The following is an 18,014-nucleotide window of genomic DNA, read 5'->3' on the forward strand; positions in this document are numbered from 1 at the left end:
TCTACTATAGTGACAATGCCAGATCCTCAACCCACTGAGCCATCGGGTAACTCCAATGCGTCTTAAAAACAGTTTCGATAATTATCTCACGATAATCACAAAACTGTCCTTTAATATAAACAGGACTTTTGCGAACCACTGCCAATCAGATGCGCTTCTGTGCGGTGTCCCAGTGGAGAAAGCAGGTTAGCACTGAGCCATCCCCACTCGCTTCCCAGGATGCTGTGAGCTTAAGTACATTAAAAAGCTGGTGGACAGGATCAGACACATCATATGTGACTGTGGACTCGTTTTTATTTGGGTACATGACTGTGTGGCTTTGCCTATGTGGCTATCGAATGTTTTACTCCACTACAAACACTGAAGTGTTTGCCCATATCAATATTTATCTGTTACACACTAAATTAAACAGAAGTCTTTCTTTTCATTAAATAGAGATAAACAGGTTCTTCTGCTGCCTTAAATGTTTCGTTGCTATATTTTTAAAATTTAAAAAACAAACAAGACCCACAAAAAAAAATGAGGAGATGAAATTCCATGTATTTTATTACGCATGTTTACCCTTTCAAAATTTCTCCACCGGGAGTTTCCCATTATGGCTCAGAAGGTTACGAACCCGGCTAGTATCCATGAGGATGTGCGTTAAGGATCCAGTGTTGCCATGAGCTGTGGTGTAGGTCGCAGACCCAACTTGGATCTCATGTTGCTGTGGCTGTGGTGTAGGCTGGAGGCTACAGCTCCAACTCCACCCCTAGCCTGGGAACCTCCATATGCCACAGATGCGAACCTTAAAAAACAAACAAAAAAACCTCTACCGAGATAAGCTATTTACCAAAGGGAAAACAAGCTGAAAAAGCCATCTCATTGCTCCTGGTATGTAAACATATTGTAAAAATCCTCAAGGAGCATCCCTGAGAATGAGTTCTCACAAGGAATATCTATCTATTCGTGCACTATAAAACTATTACGGTTGGGATGGGGAAGAGAAGTCACAGAGAAAGATTAAATACATGACAGAATTCACCAGCTCAAAGTAATAGAGGGAAGAAAAAGGAACTGCCCACTAACCTCTGCAAACAAACCACATGACCCTTAAAGAGTCCTGAGGCCGCAGTGAAGAAGGAAAGATCACTTAGGAGTGACTCCTTCAGGGGGATCATCTTCAAGGGTTTTACTTGCTGGGGTCAGCAAACCATAGGCCCACAGGCTATTATCCAGCCCACCTACTTCTGTAAACAGTTTTTGGGTTTATTTGTTGGTTTTTTGTTTTTTGGGTTTTTTGGGTTTTTTTGTTGTTTGTTTGTTTGTTTTTTTGCTTTTTAGGGCTGCACCCATGGCATACGGAAGTCCCCAGGCTAGGGGTTGAATCCAGCATCATCACAGATACTAGTGGGACTCGTGTCCACCGTGCCGCAACAGGAACTCCCATGTAAACAAAGTTTTATCGCAACACAGCAACACTGTCATGGATCAGCTGTGAGCAACGTGAACAGCAGCCACAGAAAGGACAAAACTGTCAGGCTTTCTACAGAAAGAGCGCGCCACCCCCAGGAGCAAAAAGCATCTGCCAATAAATAATAATGTGAAGAATCAACTACCTGAGCAGTAACGCAAAGTTAAGATGGCACTTCTCTGGAAATTGGTAGGAATGAGCCTCTCTTTCATGAACAGAGGGGTGTGTGTGTGCACACAAGTTTTAGTTCATGAGATAGATGTAAAACTTGCCTGGAAAGAAGTTGATCCAAGCATAAAACATCTGCAACCAGTTTCCCAGACAGAAACCAGCCTATGATTTAGAAATCTAGTGAACTGCTCTGTTTCTTATCTCCCTGATAAGAAAACTGGGAAAAACCAGTTTGAATAAGAAAACAAATTTCTCTCCTGAATTAGCCCTCATTTGGTGTCATGTATCTCTGGAAACAGTGCTGGCCGTGTATGTGACGCTGCCTGAGTACCACACATGTAAACAACCTGAGAGAAAGTCTAAGTTCAATACCCTGAAGGTCAAAGGCATGAAACTCAACAGATGCCCAGGGCATGTGCCAGTTGAGCGAGAGGGTTTGCGTTTCACCTCTCACTGCGTCCAGGAGGAGTTAAAGGAGCAAATGCTGAACCATTTCATTTGCAGTGGTGCTACTTCTTTAAACAGGCATTTGAATTTTCAAAGAAATTCACGTTGCTTTTTGTTAAACCAGATCTCTAAAATGATAACCCAAACAATAAGCCAATGGGCAGAAAACATACAGAGAACTAGAAAATAGGAAAGAATAAAAACCAGTGTGTTACGATTCCATGATGAAAGGATTTAGATGCAAGGGCATTTGCCCCGCACGCTGGCTGTTACAAGGTTGCTGTCAGAAGAAAGGGATGCGGCCAGCCCGGCTGGCAGCTGTGTTGCCGGGATTCAGAGCAGAGTTACTTACTCCGGTGCACAGTCTGGACAAGAGTCACGTCTGTAAAGCAAGGGAGTTTCACTATAATTTTGTAAGTAAACATTTCCCTGGATTTTCTTCTGTAACGATCAATCCTGTCGGTGGTTTTCTAGTCCATCTACTAAAAGAACCCATTCCTCCGCTCAACTAACTGCCTGACATTCAGCAGTAAAGCATCAATTTCATCCCAGCAAGAAATAAGACCAGAGGTTGTCTAGGGCTCAGCCCATCTGCCTTTGCCCCCCACCAATGATAAAAGGGCGATGTGTCTCTCTCGTTCAGATAAAGCAATACACTCAGAAGAATTCCCACTGCACACAAGGCTACTTAATAAAACAAGCTGAAAACTTAGTTGTGTTCTCCAGGTTACTGGCAGGACCTGGCATGCATTCTGTAGGCTTCCTCGATGGATCCGCAAGGGGTACAGACAATCAGCCAGGCCACCCACATCCTTCCCTAACTCAGGCAACAAATGAACTGGACAGGAAGCAGGAGCTGTGGATCTGGGTGGGGAGACAGGCAACGATACCAAGTACCTTGCAGAACACAGCACAGCGACAGAGCAGGCCAGGAGGAGAGACAGAAGAGAAAACCATTAACTATCTGCCACCAGCGAGTGACAGGTGGGCCCGAGGGGCAGGCCCAGCCCCAGCACAGACGCCCTCACCTGCACCAGCCGCATCTGTCCCTGAAGACCGGGAAGGCCCCACCCCCACCCCAACCTGGCCTGCTGCTGAGGTCACCTGTTCAAAGCCCCCTCTTCATTAGCCTCCCTTCCCTCTCAACCCCCTCCCCTCCCTCTGTACAAGATAAAAGGTGTTTCATCTGATCAGTCTTCCAGGGAAGCGGAACTGTGACTCCACGCTGCTCTTCAGCTTCACCTCCTGGCTCCAAAACCAGGACCGACATCTCCTGCCGTGGCTCTGTCCAGCTGACCCAGCTGACCGGACCCCTCTGCAGCTGCACAGAACAATCTCCATAAACAGTTGCACCTCCACCAAAAGAACACGACCACATCACACCACCAGTTCCGAACCACTGAGTCCCACCTCCCCTCAGACAGATGGCAGAAGGCTTCAAACGTCATCCAGAAGACTCCTATTCTGCCAGCCCACCGCGGAGGTCCTCACTGCCTAGATGCAGGCGAAGGATCAGCAGGAACGCACCTCCCTCTCTCCACCCGCCCGCCTCTGCATCATACTGGGGCCGGCCCACCTCCAGCACCAGGAGCCCCAGAGCTAGTTTCCTTCTCTCCCTGAAGCACACCAGACAGGCTGCTTTCTTGTCTGGGCTGGCTGAAATCACACCAGCCACCTGACAAATTAATACCCCCTCCCCTTCCTCATTAAAAGCTATCCCTAAAAAGCAAGTCAATTTCTTACACAATTTTCTTCATACAGGAAGAATGCAAAACCACAGCATACATTAATCAATTTGTCGGGCTGACATAACAAGCCAAATGCATTCCATGTTTGCTAAGGGTATCACTGAAATAATCTGTTAACCATCCACCCACAGCTACAAAAGAGAGGACAAAAACCAAACAAACAAGGTTTTAAAAAACATGTATATGTGCCCCAGACTCTGTTTAATAACTCCAAAAGATACAAAGCCACTTAGGCAGAAGTGAATCACAAATCTGTCCAAGAGCATTGCAAAATGGAAGGGAATTATCCAAAGAGCTCACCGCTGACTGAGTGATTTTAATACAAAATGCCCCAAATCTCCCCATGCTGCCAACAGATCACCAGCAGAGGCCAATCCCAGATAATGAAACATAGTAAGAAGGGCTCTTTTTAATAATTCAGCCTATCAGGAAGTGAGTATTGATTCTTGTTTTTGGCAGAAGGAGAGAGTGTTATCTGCAGCCTTCCAGCTCAGGCAGGACACCAGGGAATTTCATCTTCAGGCCCTTCCTTACCCATTTCTTAAGAGCCCCTAGTCTCATGGAGGTGGCTTCCCTACTGAACCCACGGAAACCACCGAAGCATTTCAAGTTTTACTGATTCAATATATGTCAGTTATCATTTACCAACTATTAAAAAATTTGTTTTCATTATTATTATTAAAGTATAGTTGATTTACCACGTTTCATCAAGTTGTTGTACAGCAAAGTGATCCAATCACACGCATTTCCCTGTGCTACACAGTAGGACCCCCGTGCCCATCCACTCCAGACATAACAGTTCACATCTCCAGACCAACTATTTTTCTTCTAAATATATATATATACATATATATATATCCCCCCACCACCACCCGGGCCGCACCTGTGGTATATGGAAGTTCCCAGGCTAGGAGCTGAATCAGAGCTACAGCTACCAGCCTACGCCAAGCCACGCTGCAACCTACACCACAGCTCACGGCAATGCCGGATCCTTAACCCACTGAGCAAGGCCAGGGATCGAACCCTCATCCTCATGGATCCTAGTTGGGTTCATTAACTACTGAGCCATGAAGGGAACTCCATTCTTCTAAAGAATTTTAACAATGCACCTGCTATCTTTGTGCATATTCCCATCTTGTTTGTGAACAAATCTGCTGAATATCTTAAGAACAGATTGATATTCAATCAAAATGGTAAGTGTGCCAATCTCTTGACATCTGCAGACATACATCTTTAATATGTCCAAGAAGACTCTACCACCAAAGGAAAAACCTGGGAGAGCAGTTCAGGTATCAAACACTATTTCCCGATTCCACCCTGGAAGATCATCAAGTCCCTAAACTTTCAGGGAAAATCAACCAAGCAATAAATGTAGTGGCAACTCCCACATTTTTATATATTAGGAAAATATCTGAAACCAAAATACTTCACTAGACTGAAAACAAGCTAACGATTTCAGATTCACGTTCAAGTCCCATGCTCTCATCCCTGACAGAATGTTCTGCCCTCCATTACACTGTCCTCATTCTTCACTAACATCACTCAACCCGATTTTGTAGACGTGAGTGTGTGAGGGGGGAGCTGGAGGCAGACATTTCTACCACGAATCAGCCTTCAGGAATGATTCCAAAGCACCCACCCCCCAGAACCCTTTGGATCAAGTACTGTAATCCCGAGGGCTTCGGCGGTCCAAGATCAACACGCACATCTTCTATCAGGGGACACCAAAGGCACCTGACAGCTGCCTTCTTAGGTCCTTCTGCTTTCCCCCAAACTATAAATAGTCACAAGGCCCTGGGGAAAGGCAGCAACATGCTCCACGTGATGCAGGCATCAAGAACCAGCACTGTCACGAGGCTGCAACCAAGAGCAGCAGCCTCTCGACTGACAATACCTCCCTTTCCATGGCAATGAAACACTTTCTGGTTTTCAGATCACAGCAAGCACCCGTCAAATAAGACTCAAAAGAGCCAAAAACCAGCATCATAGATCAGACATCCAATAAATAAAAACACAATGAAACAGCCTCATGCTCTGTGAGCTGAAAAATTGTTATGCACATGTAAACAAGCTGTACTGCGCTATGAGGTCCACAAGCCCGCGAGAATTAGAACAGGTGAGGGAGAAAGTTAAACTTGAGCCAGGTGCTGCTATCTAATCCACACCCAGGAATACTCTCGGGGTCCCACAACTCTCTCGTTTTCCGGGGAGGGATAAGATAAGACTCAACAGTCACTTCCTTGCAAAAAACAGAAACGTGCACGCTCTGTTTCTCTGGCCAGGTACTGGCCAATGTTTCCCTTGACTGCATTAAATGCTAAACTTCGTGTTGATGGTCCCATATTTAGTCACACTGGATGTGTTCCTTTTTTAAAAGTCCCACTTCACCAGGTTAAAAAATAATAACATGCTTTTTTCCTATCTTGTAAATGATGCAAACTATTAATTCCATGGTTAGGAAGCAACTTCTTGGAACCAAGAACTGCTCCAGGCAACTGCAGAATGAAATGCAACCCCTTGATTTAAAGGAGCCAAATGAAGAGTTCCCCTCATGGCTCAGTGGTGAACGAATCCGACTAGGAACCATGAGGTTGCGGGTTTGATCCCTGGCTTCACTCAGCAGGTTAAGGATCCGGCATTGTCGTGAGCTGTGGTGTAAGTCACAGACGAGGATCTGATCCTGCGTTGCTGTGGCTCTGGCATAGGCTGGTGGCTACAGCTCCAATTAGACCCCTAGCCTGGGAACCTCCATATGCCTCGGGAGCGGCCCTAAAAAGGACAAAAAAGACAAAAAATGAAAAAAATGAAGTAGCCAAATGATGGGTTATACAGTCGACCCTTAAACAGCATGGTTCTGGACTGTGTGGAAGAGTGTGGATCCACTTAGATGCCAGATTTTCTCAACAGATACACAGTCACCCCCTGTGTCTGGGGATGTGGAATCCATGGATATGGAGGACTGACTATGGGACTTGAGCATCCACAGATTCTGGTACCTGAGGCAGGTCCTGGAACCAATTCCCCAGGGAAACCAAGGTCCAACCATACACAGAAAGTAGCCAGGGGCTCTGGCTGTTTCTCTCAAAAATGGGGAAGTGGAAGCAGAGAGGGCTAACTTTTATTTTCATTTAGACGCCTATCTTAAATTTTTAACATATTCATTATTTCCTGGATTACCTATTTTATAATTTCCTTAAGAGTTTAGAGCTACATGAGTTTGACTCTGAATGAGAAGAATTTATATACCATCAATAAACTAAGTAGTACCATTATAATTATCAGGCTAGTATGCAAATAAGATAAACCCAGTAAGTCAGAGTGGGGCCAGATAAGGGCGAAGTTACATCACAGCAGCTACACTTGCACTTAGAGAGGTTTCTCAGTGATAATAACGAAAATGAAATCGAGAGAAGAACTGAGTCACCAGTAGGATCCCAGCCCCTCACACATGTCAGACCCCAGCCTCTAGCCCCTGGGAATCTGTGCCACGAGCAATCAGTAAGAATTAATGTCACGAGGGGCTATTTCATTTCGGCAAAACATCATCACACATTCCATTAAATTAATGTTAGCAGCTAGAATTTTTTTCATAGTTTGGCTTGAATTAATGTACAAATTGTCTCCACGTTATATTAGGGATAAAAGCACGCAGATTACTCCTAATTTGTGTGTTGGAGAAGGCAGGAAACTTAAGTGATATGGCAGACCCACAAGAACAATTTTTTAAGGGCCCAAAATACTGAGGTGTAAGAAGCCTAAGACGCCCTGGAACTGCACCAGAACTTCTACATCCTGAAGAGGACATCATCAGATCTGCGCATGGAACAATCACTGGCGGGAGACTTCCGGGTGTGAGAGCTGGCTGCGCACCAGGACAGCCTGGGGAGTGCCTGGAAAGACTTCGGCTTCCTGGGCCTCCCTCCAGAACTACTGAAATAATATTCTGGTTTTACGAGGGAGGAAACTGAGCTGCAGAGAGATGAAGTAACCTGATCACTAGGAAATGCTGCCAGCGCAAAGCAAACCAACACCATTATTTCAACAGTAAAAATGTGTATTTTTTTAACCACATCCATGATCTGTTAACTTCCAAGCAGCTCTTCGTTCCAATGGAGACTAAAAATGGTACAAAACACCATCGCAAGCTTTTTTGTTTTTCTATACAAAAAAATCTGAAAATTCATAAAGACCTTGTGTTGTGAAAAATAAAGACCCCCCCCCGGGGGGGGGTCAAAGTGTTGGGAGGTCTTCTTCCCCACCCGGCCTGTCCCCTTTCCCTCATTGTTTTCCTTCCTTCATTCACCCTCTACTTTTCTTCTGCTTCACTAAAAAATCCCATGCTTCAGTTAAGACTAGATGAATTCTGATCTATTTTTCAAAGACAGAGCAATTTAGTGTGAGGGGAAAAAAAAGAAAAAGAAGCACATTCCACAATCACCACAGTGATGCAGGGAAAAGATAATCAATAGATGCTAATATCAGTGAGTGAAAATTTGATGACGAAGAGGCCAGTTACACAGTCTCAAAGCTTCTCCCTACAAATTACTTATAAGTACAAAGGGCAAGCTGGTAATGTGTCCATGTGATCAAAGTTGACGTTACCAATAATGTGACAAAGTGGTATCATGTGTCCTCCAACGCAAGGCACCCAGGACACATACCAATGACAGAAGAGCCCTGCCTAAGATGCACAACCTAAGTCAAATAACTAGGAAGCAGCAAATTACAAAAAGCCTGACTGTACTCTTTTAAAACATGTCAACATCATGAGAGACAAAGAAAGGCACAGGAGCTGCAGGAGATTAAAGGAGGCTAAGGAGACGTGGTAACCAGGTGTGAGTGTGATACTGGTTGGGATATTAGGCCAGAAAAACAAATTGCTACAGAAGGCGTTATTGAGACATGGCAAAATGTGCATTTGGCTAGTACTGCATTGTTGTTAAATTTCCTGATTTTGACAACTATACGGAGGCTATATATAAATGAATGTCCCTACTCTTACAAAATACACACCCAACTATCCAGGATTAAACAGTCAAGATATCTGCATTTCGCTCTCAGTTAGAACAATGGAATAGATTAGTGAGCCCAGACATAGACCCACATAAATAGTCAACTAATGTGTGACAAAGGAGCAAAAGCAACACAGTAAAAAAAAGATCATCCGCGTGCCCCCTCCCAAGCATCTAGACATAAAAATCAACTCAAAATGGAACACAGACCTAAATGCAAAATGTAAAACTACAAAACTCCCGGAAGATAACATAGTGTAAAACCTAGATGACCTTGGCTTTGGAGATTACTAACAAAAGGAACAATCCATTAAAGAAATAATTAATAAGCTGGACTTCATTAAAGTTAAAAACCTCTGCTCTGCAAAAGACACCGTTAAGAAAAAGACATGCTACAGACTGGGAGAAAATATTTGCAAAAGACACATCTGATAAAGAATGTTACCTAAAATATACAAAGAACTCTTAACGCTCAACAATCTGATTAAAAAGTGGGCCAGAGATCCTAGCAGCCAACTAATGGAGACAGCAAAAAAGTACACGGCATCGTGTGTCTCATAGGTATGTCATATGACATCGTGTGCCATCAGGAAAATGCACGTTCAAACAACTCTTACGTACCACTTCCTATGAGAATGGCCAACATCTAGAACACTGGCTGTACCAAATGTTGGTGAGGCTTCAGAGCAACAGGAACTGTCACTCATTGTCAGAGGAAGGGTAAAGTGGTACAGCTACTTTGTAGCACAGTTTGGTCATTTCTTAGAAAAGTAAACATACTCTTACCACGCAATCCTGCAGTGAGGTCCCAAAGGAGTTGAAAACATAGGTCCATACGATAACCTGCACACAGATGTTAGCAGCTTCATTCATGACTTGCTGAAACTTGGAAGAACAAAGCTGTCTTCCAGTAGGTAAAAGGGTAAATAAACTGCGGTCTGCTCAGACAATGAACTACGACTCAGCCCCGAAAAGCAATGAACTGTCAAGCCATGAAAAGACATGGAAGAACCACAAGTGCCCATACCTCGGTGGAAGAAGCCAGTCTGAAAGGCTCTGTGCTATATGATCCCACCATAGGACACTCTGGAAAAGGCGAAGCTATGAAGAAAGCAAAGAGATCAATGGCTGCCAGGGGTAAGGAGGTGAATACACAGCACTAGAAACTTGTCCAAACCCAAAGAATACCCAACACACTCAGAGTGGATCCTGATGTCGACTGTGCACCCTGGGTGCTAACAATGTAATGAGGATGTGAAGATCCACCCACTGTCATCTAGGCACCGCTCTGGTGGCTGATACTGCTAAGGAGGGAGGTTATGCACCTACGGGGTAGGAGGTACAAGGGAAAATCTCCGTCCCGTCCACTCAAGTCTTCTGTGAACCTAAAACCGCTCTTAAGAATACAATCTACTTACAAAGAAAGGGAAAAAGCGGGGGGGGGGGGGGGTGATTAAGTACCAGAATTTCAATCTAACTGCACAACACGAGACCAGAGACAAAAACAGAAAATGTCAACTTCCAGGCATGAGGCATAACAACTTCTAGACTCTTAAGAGGATTGATTAACCTTAGATGTATTATTTAAGCTGGACCCCAAGCCCTAAGAAAAATGGAAAGCCTGGATATTTATAAGAGATACTGTCATCAAAAGCACTATGATATCCTAAAATGCGGGATGACACTAGAAACAAAGTTCAGCTCAACAAAACTGCAAGCTCCATTTCCACAAGCTTAAATGAGCTGGGGCAATTTATATATTAGTAAGACTGATTCCAGAGACCTTGTACCGCCTAGGAACTCCATATATCTGCTTAGGGAATTTTCAAACAGTGGAAAGAGCCCTAAAAAGGCAGGCCTGTTAACAGAGCCTGTAAGTAACCGAGGGTGATGCATGAACCCTGAAGAAAAAGGAAAGCTCAGTAATGCTTAGAAGAAATCATTACACCTCATACAGACCTGTGGTAACACAAGCACTGCTTAAACGGCAGGCAATTTTCTAAAATAATAAGATTATCCAAATCTATGTGCTGAAAATGCGGCTTGATGCCCTTTTAGTGGGGAAGAAAAAATTTTTTTTCAAGAAAGAGAGATGAATATAATGGACAAATAGCCTTCAGAACAAATTAACTGACAACCAACTTCCCTGTGAAAGCAGGTGTGAAAACCACTGTTCCCAAGGGAAAGAAGTCACCTGGAAGCAGCACAAAGGCCAATTCCCACAATAGCCTGCAGCCACCTTCGGTTTAGGGATTACTCCCTGAATTAACATGGCATTTGTATTGGCAATTTTCCTGAAACACCTATGGTTTTAACACCTTTCCCTACAAACATACAAGACAATAGTTATTTGGGGCATACTTAATGGCAACTAGGGAAGGAGCCACAGTACATGCTGAAAAAGCAGGCTATCCTCAAAAACTCCTATATAAACAAGCAACCAGATGCCAATTCTTTATAAGTACGGAGTAGATAAGTGATATGACCAATCTTACTTGTAAAATAGCATTTTATAATAAATGTTCACTTTTAATTATTAAACAGTTCTCACAAATCCAAGTATGAAAGGTACCAGCGTTAGAAATGACAAATGCTGGAGTTCCCGTCGTGGCGCAGTGGTTAGCGAATCCGACTAGGAACCATGAGGTTGCGGGTTCGGTCCCTGCCCTTGCTCAGTGGGTTAATGATCCGGCGTTGCCGAGAGCTGTGGTGTAGGTTGCAGACACAGCTCGGATCCCACGTTGCTGTGGCTCTGGCGTAGGCCGGTGGCTACAGCTCCAATTCAACCCCTAGCCTGGGAACCTCCATATGCCGCGGGAGCGGCCCAAGAAATAGCAAAAAAAAAAAAAAAAAAAAAGAAATGACAAATGCTTTACATAAGCAAAAAATAACACTGTTTTCACACTGGTTTGAGGCTCAGTCAGAAAGTTTAGTCTAGACATTAGACAGAGTATTCTTAGCTTTGAAAAGAAGAGGTGCATGCATCACATGGGGTGGCTGTAAGAACCTCCACTGGTCAAGAACAGTGGAGATCAGGCTTCCAGACTAACAGCCCCTCCTGAAGTGGGGGTTCGGAGGGAGCCACTGGACCAGCTTCTGGGCTCTGTGTTAGTGGGAGCAGGTCTCTCTGGATCAGGGGAATGGATTTATTCCAAGGTAGACACAAGCCCCCAAATCTCACATGCACAAGGTTTCACCTGAAACAAATGCCGACTAACACCCGCACAGACCGCAGGGATTATTTTTCAAATGTACACGGATGCGGTGACGAGGAGTGAAAGGGGAGCTCGTCAGCAGGCTTTGCTGGCCACGCAGTACTTAAGCCAAAGGAGAGGAAAGACCGACCACCACCCTTGCTAACTAACAGGAAAGCGAAACTCACCAACACTGGACAGGTTCCCCTGCCGCCGCCCATGCGCGCAGGGCAGAGGCCAGAAGGAGAACTCTCAGCGGCGGCGGCGGCGCGGCCACCTTCTGCCTCCTAAGTGAGCAAGCGGCATGGGAGCTGAGAAGCTCCCTGGAGAGGATGTGAAGGCAAAGGGCCACAAGGCGGGGATCACCCAGGGAGCACCCGAGGCGGCAGGAGAGCAGGGAGGCCACCCAGGGCCCGGGTCAGGTCCCGAAAGAAACCTCAGTCCTGTCACTTGCCAAAGGCAGCGTGTTACACAAATGCAGACCTCAGGTTTCCTCAGTACAAAATGAAATAAGGAGTTCCCGTTGTGGCTCAGTGTGTAACGAATCCCACTGGGAACCATGAGGTTGTGGGTTCGATCCCTGGCCTCACTCAGTGGGTTAAGGATCCGGCGTTGCCGTGACCTGTGGTGTAGGTCGAAGCTGCGGCTTGGATCTGGCATTGCTGTGGCTGTGGTGTAGGCTGGCAGCTGCAGCTCCGATTCCACCCCTAGCCTGGGAACCTCCATATGCCGTGGGAGCGGCCCTAGAAAAGACAAAAGACAAAAAAAGAAAGAAAGAAAGAATCCCCACAGATTGTATGCATGAACTCTGTGAAGGGGAGCAATGTGCCGAGTGGCCGGGTCCGTCCATCCCTTAACAAACAGCTGGTGGATTTGATGGTTTAAGTGACCCACCTCAAGAGACTTTATAGAGAGCACCAGTTTTTAACTTAACTTTTAAAATTTTCAGCACTTTAGGAATCTACTGATTAGCATTCATGGTTGAAAAGTATATACTCTCTCCAAGAAAATGCACAGGTGTTTAAGACTTTGCAAAGCAATTTCACAAAATTCACAGACCCTCTTATACTCAAGCAGACCACCTAGGGACCTGTGGACTGCAGATTAAGAATGTCAAAACTAATAACTTATTTAAACCTGAATTTGTGCAAAACTCTGTGTGATAACAGATAATGCTTCATGCTTTGTATATGCGTGACATACACATTGTGCTAAGCAATTTAATTCATCATTACAGCCGCCCCACACCCATTTGAAAGTGAGAAAACTAAGGGTTATTGAAAAGTTAACTAACATGGCCTATGTTACACAGGAACTCATCAAGAGAAAAGGATTCTTCTCTAAAGGACAATGCCCCTAAAACATAACCAATAGTTAAAATAATGTCTTAAATAGCTCAGCCTACTATTACAATATTGTTTGATTTATATATGTTAGCCACTACACAGAGACCTTAAACACACAAAACCAAAAACGCTAAATAACTCAATACCCTAAGCAGCCCCTGGTTGTCTAGTGGAGGAGGATGGGTGCACCCAGCAGGCACTCCTGCCTGCCGAGCCACAACCACAATGGAAACAAATGTGCCCTCCCCCCGCCCCCGGGCCCCAATTTTTGGCTGCCTCTCAGCATGTGGAGTTCCTGAGCCAGGGATCAGACTCACATCCTAGCGCTCCCAAGGTGCTGCCAACCCCACTGCACCACAGCGAGAGCTCCACAAATGTGCATTTCAAGTCCCTTTAAGTCTCTGCACCTTCTCTACTCTGGACCGAGCCCTCCATAAGGCCAGTTAAACCACCTGATAATGGGAGCAGCTGGAGGGTGCAGGAAGCTCTCTGCCCAATCTGGGGAGAATCTGGCCAGTGCTTTCTTTGCCTTCTCACCTCCTTTACTACCCAACGACCAGCAAACCAGGACTTTTTGCTAAAAGACATCCAAGCTCATCGATTCTCAGGAACAGGTAAAAATGTGGCCCTTCCAGCACAAACACTTTGAAGATGAACAGGTAAAAATTAATAAAATTAAATATTGGGAGTTGATGTCATCATTAGTACAGAAACACAGATCACAGACACCTGAATATGCAAAGAAAGTGAAATTATGATGCAATCAATGCTAGCCTTTAAAAACTAAATTAACGAAAACCGTCTATTAGGGAAGACATCTGGAGTATCATGGCAGGAAACGTTAATGACATTGTCTGCGACCCTGTAATCAATTTCTTCTCCCAGCAGCTCTCTCATTACACTGTATTGGATCTGTGTGCCTGCAGAATTTATGAGAGCTGCACACATGCAGGGGAGCTGTGCCAACTGGATCTGATTCAGATCCAGCTCAAATGACTCTGGCAGCATGGAGTGTTGTTACAGGACAATCAATACGTTAGCTTTGTGCAGCACCATCGTGACTCAAAGATTTACCACCTCGTTACAGCATCTTCTCCAGCCTACACACAACGGTATCTGACTGCACCACCAGTCAGGACTTTATTGAAATCCCCAGTGGACACACTATTTTTACTGCTAAAAAACAAATACTAGTCATCACTAATGCTCACAGAAGGAATTTACCAAAAATCAGTCTCATGGGCAAAATTTTAAATCCATTCAGCAACTCCTGGCTAGTGACTCTACTGCGGTACAAGAAACAGTCTAACGGCGACATCCATGCTGACTAGAGAAGGAAGACAATGCTGGCCTGAAAGATAAAAACCACTGCTTATACGCATATAAACACACACAACCAAGATGCTAAGTAGGGAAGGTGGAGGCCTTTGAAGTAAGCGGTCAAGTCGGGACTCTATTAACTTGCCCCTTAGGATGACAATATCTCCCAAGGACTAAAATTAGATTTTTATTCACTACACTGGGTTCTACCTTCCATTGCGAATGCCTGTTTAATCAAGAATTTCAAGGCTTCCACAACGTAAAACCTTTTTTCTGGTCTAATTCTTGATAAACATGAGAATGTTGGTGTGACAGTAATTCCTGACTTTTTTAAAATTACTAACATCCCATCTCCATTGTCTTGGATCCTCTTCATTTTGAGCATGGACGGCAGCCCTAGCCATCTAGCTGGAACCTTCAGTCTGTCCCCACTCCGCACTACCACCCAAGGAATCTCCTTAAGCAGTGATGTGCAAATCGACTCACCTGGAATGAAAGCCTGCACAGGAACTCTTCCACCAGCGCGTGCAACCTTGCCCTGTCTAACCTTTATGAACCTCTCTGATCCGGCCCCACTTCACATCCCCGCCTCTGCCTCCCCAGACCCACTAACCTGGGCTCTTCACTGACGTCCTGCGGTCATCTTCTCACAACTCCCAGCTCCACCAGGCTCACGGCCTATGCTGCTTATAGGGACAGGGTGACTCTACACCTGGAGGGACGCAGCCTGCCCACACGCTACTGATAGATCAAAAACACACCCAGCTCCTCAAAATCCATCTACCTTCGCAAAACCTCCCCACGTGCTGCAAGAGCCCGTGTGGAGCACTCTCCTTCCTTGTCTGAAGACACTCATCTTCCACACTGTGAACGAACAGTTCATTGCATCTTGCCAGCATCCTGAACTGTGTGTGCACGTGGCATGACTCCTCTCTTGTGTTATTTTCTGGTGGCGTTTGAGCCCCACACTCAGAATACACTCAACAAGAGAAAAGACAGGTCTTAAACTTCTCTAGTGATTAAAACAAGTCAATCAGGACAATAAACACCTGTCTTTCAGAAAACTTCAGCATTAAATCCTCATAAAGGAAGGAAAATGAAGACAGGCGTATACACGGCTTTCAGAAAAGGTGAGGCACACAGCTCAGAAATCACCATCGTGGATCATGAACACCGAGCCCTGTGCTCCAAGGAAGCACTAAGGACCCTACACCCCGCTACACCCCACAAGCACCAAGGGCCCTGCACCCCGCTACACCCCACGAGCACCAAGGGCCCTGCACCCCGCTACACCCCACGAGCACCAAGGGCCCTGCACCCCGCTACACCCCACGAGCACCAAGGGCCCTGCACCCCGCTACACCTCACATATGCCCCACATAACAGAGGTAACAGAGGATTTACCTGAGTATAGCTGAGAGCCCTACCGCTCCACCCCAACCCCAAGCCTTTCAAAATGCTTATTCTACACCTGGCACTGCAGAAAAGCCTAGCTAGTTCTGAGCAATACGCTACAAAACGCCACCTAAGGAAGATAGCACCCAAAACGGTTTAGACTCACAGGCCACGAGTCCCAGTTACCCTGGGGAAACGCACATTCCACACGTGGACTCAAACTTACCCCCTTTTTTTCCCCATTTCAGTTGCCAACATCCACACTCGCTGCTGATTGCCAGCTCCTGCTCCTTGCAGCAGCCCAGCATGCTCTCTGCTGGCGCCAAAATACCCCACACACCACCAAACCCCGCTGACCTCTGGAACTGTCCTAGAGGGGTAAGGCAAGTCCCGTATTTTGCTTCCTCTGTGCATGTACTTGTCACTCCTTTAAAAACACATACAATACAGCACATTTTGAAAGGGGCTCTGGGGAGGGAGGTGATATTCCTATTTTATACCCTATGGGATATAAAATATTGACGGCTTTTAAAAACGGGATTCTCCTTACCCCTACAGGCCCTCTCCCGGCTTCAGAAAGATGTTGTGGTGGCTGTGATGCCACCGGCAGAGAGCATGCTGGGGGGTCACACAAAGCAGGAGTTGGAGATCTGCAACAGGCCTGGGAGTTGTGGACCTAAAAAAGAAAACAGTTTTAAGTTAACAGGCCCAATGTCCCCTCATACCCTGGTTATGAGGGGCACTCAGCACACGAGCAGGTATCTGCACAAATCCGTGAGCAGATGGCCTCTGAAAGCCCCGAGAATCTGGGCTACCACCAGAGTTCGACTTTCTGCATCAGTCAAAGCTGTTTCCTTACTCCAGCGTGAGCAAACGCGACCCTCTGGCTCCACACTTTCCTGTGGGCCTGTCAGAAAGCAGTATGGTGTGTGCCCCTCAAAATAACCAAGTTAAGACGTGACAGCGTCAAAGCACAGTGACAGTGGCATGCTTTGCTTATAATACAAACGGAAATGCAATGGTGGTCAGGTAAACACAACTATAAACAAACCACAAGTGGACAAACTGAGCTTTCAGAAGACGTTCTACTTTGAGACGCCAGGGGCATAAGACATGTACTTGGTAGGGAAACAGTCACGGGGGTGGGGTGGGGCGGGGCGGGGCGGGGGCACTCAAAGAAAGAGCCTGTCATTTTCTCAAAATCCCAGTTGTGAAGCAAAAGACAAAGGCTTAATACCAGAGGGGGAAAGACACCATTCAAACAAGCTTGAATTTGTTCACAAAATAAATACAGTGAGCAGGCCAGGCACCAAGTTCAAGGAAGATATTATTTCTTTTAGGGGAAAAACCAATTTGGTGTGTATCATGTCTCTCTCTCGCTCTCTCTCTCTCTCTCTTTAAAGAAAGTTTGAATCCATTAAAACATTTAAAGATCAGAGAGCAACTTCTGAAAGCCAGCACAGTCCTGGTATGTATCAAAAAAGATACCTCAGATAATAGTTTGGATATATTCCCTTTCAAATACTCCACAGCATGTAAAACATTTCCAAAAACCTAACCAATCCAACTGCATGTGGTTTTAAATGAACTAAAAGCCCCATAAAATCCAAATGATGAGGCGAGGATCTATTCTTAACATTGTTTTAAAATTACAGATGAGCAAACTTTGAATATCAAATTCTTTTTAGGGAGTACTGTTTCAAATAATTCCTTTTGAGAAGCAAAGAATAACTCTAAGAGCTTCCTAGAGCCCTAGATTTTAATATGCTCCATTAATGACTTGTTTTTTTTATGGCCTTTGGAAACAAACAAAAAAGACAAATCTGAAGAAAACGAACTAATGCTGGGAATGTCCTTATCAGGAAGTTTCCTTTGCTCTCCCCACAGGCCACCATCTAGAGCATCCCGGACTCCACCTCTGACTCCCA

The 18,014-nt window shown here is 45.3% G+C and overlaps 1 protein-coding gene across 1 annotated transcript in view; it reads right to left on the reverse strand.

Annotated features, from left to right (window-relative positions):
• Positions 1 to 18,014, reverse strand: part of RERE (arginine-glutamic acid dipeptide repeats) — a 304,090-nt gene that overhangs the window by 199,344 nt on the left and 86,732 nt on the right. The window contains 1 exon segment of the mRNA XM_021095277.1: positions 16,637 to 16,762. Coding sequence (XP_020950936.1) covers positions 16,637 to 16,762 — 126 coding nt within the window.

The sequence above is a fragment of the Sus scrofa genome, chromosome 6 (genome assembly GCF_000003025.6).
Source record: "Sus scrofa isolate TJ Tabasco breed Duroc chromosome 6, Sscrofa11.1, whole genome shotgun sequence".
Lineage (NCBI taxonomy): Eukaryota > Metazoa > Chordata > Mammalia > Artiodactyla > Suidae > Sus > Sus scrofa.